Source organism: Trichosurus vulpecula, chromosome 3 (assembly GCF_011100635.1).
Source record: "Trichosurus vulpecula isolate mTriVul1 chromosome 3, mTriVul1.pri, whole genome shotgun sequence".
Taxonomy (NCBI): domain Eukaryota; kingdom Metazoa; phylum Chordata; class Mammalia; order Diprotodontia; family Phalangeridae; genus Trichosurus; species Trichosurus vulpecula.
Genome location: NC_050575.1, coordinates 175280355 through 175287635, shown reverse-complemented (window position 1 = coordinate 175287635; position 7281 = coordinate 175280355). Strand labels below are relative to the sequence as shown.

At 48.3% G+C, this 7281-nt stretch overlaps 1 protein-coding gene across 1 annotated transcript; it reads left to right on the top strand.

The window, feature by feature from the left end:
• Positions 1-223: 223 nt before the first annotated feature.
• FUT7 (fucosyltransferase 7) lies at positions 224-1324 on the top strand. The gene has a single exon (XM_036752798.1). It carries the CDS (start codon positions 224-226, stop codon positions 1265-1267), a length of 1044 nt encoding a protein of 347 aa, XP_036608693.1. The 3' UTR covers positions 1268-1324.
• The last annotated feature ends 5957 nt before the right edge of the window (positions 1325-7281 follow it).

Genomic DNA, 7281 nt, shown 5'->3' with positions numbered 1-7281 from the left:
TGTGAAAATAGTAACACAAATATTATGCCTATTTTGCACACGAGGAAACTGAGACCTTAGAATAGGACCCTGGTATCCCAGTTCACTCACTTTAGCCTTAAAGTTCCCCTCCCCAACCCTCAGAATAAATTCCATGGGCCTACATAAGCTATGACCTTCTGTTCTAGAGTCAACCAGGAGTCAAATGGGTCCGAGATACCGCCCAGGTCCGATGCTGTAGACAATGCCCACCTACAGACTGTTCTTCCATCAAGCCATGGCTGGGATGGCACTGCTCGTAGCTCTCTGGCTCCTGATATCTCATCTCTTGTTCTCGAGCAGGGTATGGGGTACTGGGATGTGGTCCCTGAGTGGAGCCTTCCAGCCAGGCTCTAAGATCACCGTCCTCATCTGGCACTGGCCCTTTAACAAGTCCTTACCATTAGATGGTGATGTCTGTGCTCACTATGGTATGGTCAATTGCTGGCTCAGCACCAACCATAGCCTCCTCAGCCAGGCCAGCGTCGTTGTCTTCCATCACCATGAACTCCAGAATGGGGCTGCCCGGCTGCCTTTGGCTCACCGCCCCCTTGGGCAACCTTGGGTTTGGACCAACCTCGAGTCGCCAAGCAATACTCACGGGCTTTCCCGTTACCGTAACATTTTCAATTGGGTCATGACCTACCGGAGGGACTCTGACATCTTTGTGCCTTATGGAGAGCTGGTGCCCCGGGATGGGCCCGCTCCCCCTGTGCCAGCCAAGAACCGTACTGCCGCCTGGGTCATCAGTAACTACCGGAAGACCCAGAAGCGTGTGGTAGTATACAACCAGCTGTCTAAACATCTTCAGGTGGATGTGTTTGGCCGTGCCAACAGGAAGCCACTCTGCCCTGACTGCCTCTTGCCCACCCTTGCGCCTTACCGATTCTACCTGGCATTTGAGAACTCTCAGCACCAGGACTATATCACTGAGAAGTTATGGAGAAATGCTCTGGGTGCAGGGGTCGTGCCTGTGGTACTAGGTCCTCCTCGGTCTACCTACGAGGCTGTTTTGCCAGCTGATTCCTTTATCCATGTGGATGACTTCAGCTCAGCCCAGGAACTGGCCACCTTCTTGAAGAGCATGAATGCCAGTCGTTACCAGAGCTTCTTTGCATGGCGTGAAAGGCTAGCTGTGCGGCTCTACAGTGACTGGAGGGAGCGCTTCTGTGGTATTTGTGCCCGCTACCCCCATCTGTCCCAGGACCAGATCTACAGAGACTTAGAGGCCTGGTTTAAATCAGGATGACCAGGGCCAACCTGGCTAGCTGCTAAATTCTTCCCCAACCATAAAGGTTATGGTGAAATGTAGGACTGCCGTTTGGGACTAGACTTTTCCTGGATGGACCCTGGATCTCTGGGTACCTCCTTGTGAGACCATGAGGCTATTCAGAGCCTAATATTTGACCCCTTCTTTACCCTATGTTTAACTCCTATTCCTCTTCCCTCTTTCCTCTTTTCAGACTCCTGAAAAATAACACTAACCTTAGGAGTCAGAAGACTTGAGTTCAGGTTGGACCACTGATTGGATATGTGACTTTGGGCAAGTCACTCCTCTCTGGGGCTCAATTTTCCCACCCGTGCAATTAAAAAAGTTGGGATGAGATAATGTCTAATGTCTCTCGCAGCTCTCGTATTCTAACATTGAGCCCTCCTGTACGCGTGTGTGTGTGTGTGTGTGTGTGTGTGTGTGGTGATGGGGCCCTCTGGGGTGATTTTTACCAGCATCCCTTTTAAGGGGAGCTGGATTCTCAGTATGAGACATGGAAACGAATTCACCTGCCACATACTGGTAAAGGAAACACGGTGTACAAATAAAAACCTCAAAGCTTGAACCGAAGCCTCAGCGATTTTTTTTTTTCTGCAAGCGCTTAGTCAACAGGGAGGGAAAGGAACTTGAAAGGAGAGGGCATGGTAGAGGAGGGAGGGGGTTAGGGGGTATGGGTGGCAAGCTGTGATTCTTGCCCTCAGGAGGAATGTCTTCTACTGAAAAACACAACAGATCTACTGGGAAATGAGTAACCTAGAGTAAGAACCTTCTGTGTCTCCCTGTCTACAAAATTTGGGCTTACACTAGATGGTTCCCAGGACCAGCTGGTATGGGTAGATGGCAGTCTAAAATCTTTCTGAAGGAGTCAAAAGGATTTGAAGCTGGGAAATGGGCCCCTGTAGAAATGTGTTGGTGGGGAGAGGGAGACAGGGTGGTGTGCAGCTGTAGGGGTGATGGACAGAGCACAAGACCTAGGAGGCAGCGGGAAGTCCTGAGTCCAAATGGAACCTCAGACACTTCCTAGCTGTGTGACCCTGGGCAAGTCTCTCACTCTCTTTGGGCCTCAGTTTCTTCATGTTTAAAATGAATAGACAATCTCTAGGGTCCTTTTCAGCACTGATATTTTATGATTCTAGGAGAGGTCACAGGGAAGTGGGCTGATTGAGTTACGGTTTCTGTGACTGGAATAGATTGGAGGGTGTGTAGGAAAGGGTTGAGGGAAGAGAATGGGGAGGGGGAAAGGGGCTTGATGGGTTGCTGGGCCTTCTGTTACTGCCTGTTCCCCCACCCCTTCCTGAGTAGTAATTATAATAGGAGCCAAGAAGAGGAACTGGGTCTGGCCACTGAGAAGTGACACTAGGCAGAGTAGGTAGGTGTGGGGGCTGGAAGTGTAGGGTTAGAGCAGAGGGCCCAGGGACTGGCATGATTACAAAATCTCTGTGCATGGTAGGGGGTCCCTGGGATGTTACTTAAATGCTCTGGGAGGTGCCTAGAGCTTGAGTACAGAGGGAAAGTAGCCAAATGGAGATCCTACAAGGCTTTCCTCAACAGCCTGAAAACATTTTGAGGTTTCTTTGACCAGTGCCTAGCTTCCCCTCTTAAACCAGCCCAATGGCTGGGAACCGAATATTAGCTATACTGGGAGTGTAGAGGTGGTAGTGGGTGGATACTGGTCAAGTGGGCTAGGCTAGGCCCCCAGGGGTGGCCATGGGGATGGATTGAAGTGAGGACAAAATGTAGGCTGGCATTCAGTATGGCAGGCATGATAACCATCCTCTCTGCACCCTTCCCTGCAACGAACAATGGAGGCTCAAATCCACTCCATCCGGTAAAGGGCATGGATAGGCAAAGGCCACAGCAGGAAGTGGGAAACAACTGTGGAGGGGCCCCTTACCCCTAGGAGGGGGAGTGTGGTTCTTTGAACCTGTCATAGGGCAGGAGGCAGAATATTAATTTCTTCACATTCACGTATACATGCACACACACACACATACACACCCCTAATGCCAGGAGGAATAGAAGGTTTCTTTGAGATCTATTTTGGGAGTGGAGTGAAGATTGTGATGGTCTCTACTTTGTTCATGTGCCCTAGGTCCCTGTCCCTCTACTCTGTGACAGAGAAAAGGGTGGGTTAGGAAAGGCTGACACTAAGTCCTAGACCCTACAGAAGCAGGGAGGGATTCTGCTTGTTTGAGGATGGCAAGAGTTGATTCTTTTTGTCCTGTTCCCCCTCCCCGTGAAGATGCCTTAGATGAAATGACATCCATGGCCGTGGGAGCTCGACGTTGCCTCTCCAAGGTGACAGATGGGGAAACAAAGGCTAAAGAATCTTGGGGACATGGGAAGAAATTTGCAGACTTGAAAGAATGGAAGGCAGGAAGGGCCTCCTAGACTCCTAAGTAAGAGGCTGCCTCGAGAGAAATCCTACCCCCTCAGACAGTCCCAGGTCACACCCAGAGTCCCACAGAAGGGAGCCAAATGAGACTCTGAGCCCAGACTACAGGAGATAACCCAGCAAGTCTGCTTCTCTGCCCTTACGTCCTAACATCTTGCCTTGTGCTAGGCTTCGGGTTAGCTCTAGAGTGAGCTGGCCCTGCACTCTGGTGGCTAGCATCGGAATTGCCCAAAGTTTTAATACAACCTCCATCTTTTCCTGTCCTCAGCCTGGGGCCAACCTCGGCTCCCCAGACTTGGTTCCTGAGTCTGGTATATACCTGCCAGAAGCAGAGAAAGGCCCTCCTAAGGAAGATAGAATGGACAGGAACCTGCCCTCCTTCATTCTTCTACCTAGAACTCTAGGAAGCCTGCTTTCTTCTTTGGGAACCAGGAATTACCAGGAATGGAGAAAGAAATGAATATTGTCTCTTCTCCCCTTTTTGGGTTGCCCAAAACAATGCAGCCTTTCCTGGAAATATGGGGGAATATGGAAGAGAATCTGTCCCCCACTTTCTACTGTGGTCTTGTCAGCTGGCTTGTGGGGTGAGGAGTGATGGGTTACTAAGGAAAGGAAAACGGTCCTGGCAGAGTGAGTCCCAAGGGGTGTCAACAGGGCACCCAATCCCAAACTAACCTCTGCCTTCCCCCACCCTCACCAAGATAGTAGATAGAGCACCGGACCCAGCCTTAGGAAGGCCTGAGTTCAAGTGCCGACCTTTTGCCTCTTTTCCTTTCCCCTCCCTCCTTAAACATAAGACTGCAAACTCTGCCTCAGAGTGCAGGGATTCAGGTAAATAAATCCCCGCCCTCAGTGGGATGGGGTTGGGGAGGAAGGAAACGTGTTATGGCAGATACCCAATGTTCACACCTTTGTTGGACCTGGGAGGGGAGTTCATTCCTCCTAGTTAGAAAGGGGAGATGTTACTCTAGCCCTGTAGACAAAGAAAGAACATTTCTTGGGCAATTTCAGCCTTGGATATTGCTCTCATAAGTAATCCCCAAACTCTAGAGTTTGAAGATATAGAGAGAGAAAGGGAGGAACTAAGCAACCTGTCTCTTGGAGAAAGACATGATGGCCCATGTCTCTGTCGTTCCCCCCACTCCTGCCCCAGATGAAGGAGATGTAAGGGGCTAAAGCCAGAACGTGGGGAAGTGGTAGAACTGTACTCATTTCCCGCTGCTACTACTATAGATCATCTAGACAATGCCAGGCTGATGGGAAGGGTGTTGCCTATCCAAAAGCCTTTACCCATTTTCTGTCTTCCAGGAGAAGTTTAAATCCGAGTGGGCACTGACTCCATGAAGAAGAGGGGAGAAGGCTATGGCAGAGCTAGGGGAGCATCAGAATTTCGTGATGTTGCTTCTTCACAATCCTAAATTCAGTTCCCTTAAGAAAAGAGAGTCAAAATCACAGCACCGCCTTGGACTCTGGGATTCTAATGAAAAAATGGGACCCACCAGAGAAGAACTGTGTTGTGGGGTGTGTGTGAGTGTGTTGAAGTAGAGTGGTGGGCCTGGAGTCAGCAAGACCCAAGTTCAAATTCAACCTCAGACTCTTACTAGCTGTGTGAGTCATTTCATCTCTATTGGCCTCAGTTTCCAGAACTCTAAAATGAAGATAATAACAGTACTGAACTCCCTGAGGATTAAGTGTTTAGCACAGACCCTGGAGCATAGTAGGTACTTAATTATTGTTTGTTTCCTTTCCCCCAATCCCTGAATGGTATTATTATCTCAAGTAAGGGAGTGGTTACCCTTTCTGTGTTATTGTTATTTGCCTTTCCTTTTTATTTTGGAAGGGACACAATAACACCGGCTCAGCAGGGTCTCACAAAGCTGTCAGCCTCACTCTCTCTTTCCCGGTCATTGAAGTCCAGTGGCAAGATAAAAGTCAGGAGGATCTGTGATGGCCTGGGTTGCAGTGAATGACTGGCGTTTTTGAAGTCTGACTAATCTCTAAGCACTCCACAATGCCTGCTTCAGCCTTCTTCATGGCCCTTGGAACAAATTATTCTCATCTGCCCATTCCACTAGAGAATATCTTCACATGCTTGGGGTACACACCCCTTAATTCTCCAATGGGTTTGTAGTACATGGGTTAGCCTCAGTTTGGTTTTATCTGTCTTCTGAGACAGACTGTTTACTAGGGTGTGGCTACTATACATGTTATAGCTTCTTGGAGTCACAGGTGAGAGTTGAGTGCCAAGTAGATACCAAAGGTGGGTATGATGAGGGTTTGGGGTGAGAGGTGCTCGACACCCCAAAGTACCGACACGCCGGGTCCTGCCGAAAGAATTCGACTCAAGCCTTCTCAGCCAAGGGAAAGGATAAAGTTTATTAAGAGTTAGCCAAATAAGCCTGCCCCGAGAGATCCCACCCCTTGCGACGCCTGTAAGGAAAAAGGGCCAGACCCATCTGAGCTAGATTGGTTCTGACCCCCCTCATGGAGGCAAGATGGAGATTATATACACAAAGGTTGTGGGAGGGATTGAGGGGTGGTCTGGGGTGGCCAGAAGAGGGGTCTAGGGAGGGACTTAAGGATGAGGTCAGACTCCCGGGTGGGGGAAATAGCTGAAGGCTATATGGGAATGACAACCCATCAAGGGCTGGGGTAGCTGAGCTAGGGTATAGATATTTTGATCAGGATTAAGGATGGGAAACAGGATTAAGGGTGGGAAACAGCTGACAATAGAGGACTGGGCAAGGTAGGCATTTGGGCTTAATGGTTATAGCCTCAGGCCAAGGCCAGGTTGAGTGGCAAGATTCAAGGAGAGTTCAAGGGTTCAAGGGGTTCCCAGAGACTGTGCCCTCATCAGGTAAGCAGCCCTGAAAAGGTGCTACTCCTCCAGGAACACCCATACACCCTTTCCACGTAACGCATTGGTAGAAACCTAAAAACAACTTATGTGGGAGCTGTCTTTGGAGATTTCCCCAGGGTAATTTCTGTGGAGAGGCAATGAGCCAAAAGAGATATTGATCTTTTAGGGCCACTCTTAAGATCTGACTTGATCTATATATATGAGGCCAGAGCTTAGGGGGCCCAGAGCCATAGATCCATCTCCAGGTCCTTCCTCCTTCTGCCTTCTATGGTATTAATAATACATCATAGTAGTTGACATCTATACAAATGTTTAAGATTTCCCTTTTTAAAGATATGTATAAATTTGACATCATTAATAAATCCAACCATTTCAATTGGCCTAGTGTTCTAGAATATTGAATGTAAAAAAGGAGTATTGAATATGAAAACATTAACTTGTTACAAAGAAAGGCAAAAGACAATCTCTGTTCTCAAGGATTCTACAATTTAATGGAGAAGATAATATATAAACAACTATGTACAAATGTGATATATGATATATGTATATATATATATAGGATAAGTTGGAGATAATCAATAGGGGGAATACACTGGAATTAATGGGGATTGGGAAAGTATGTAGAAGGTGGGATTTTAGCTGGAATATGATAATAGCCTGGGGAATGGAGGAGATAAAGAGGAAGAGGGAAAGAATTCCAGACACAAAACAGCCCAAAGTAGTAACAATTGCCTGGTT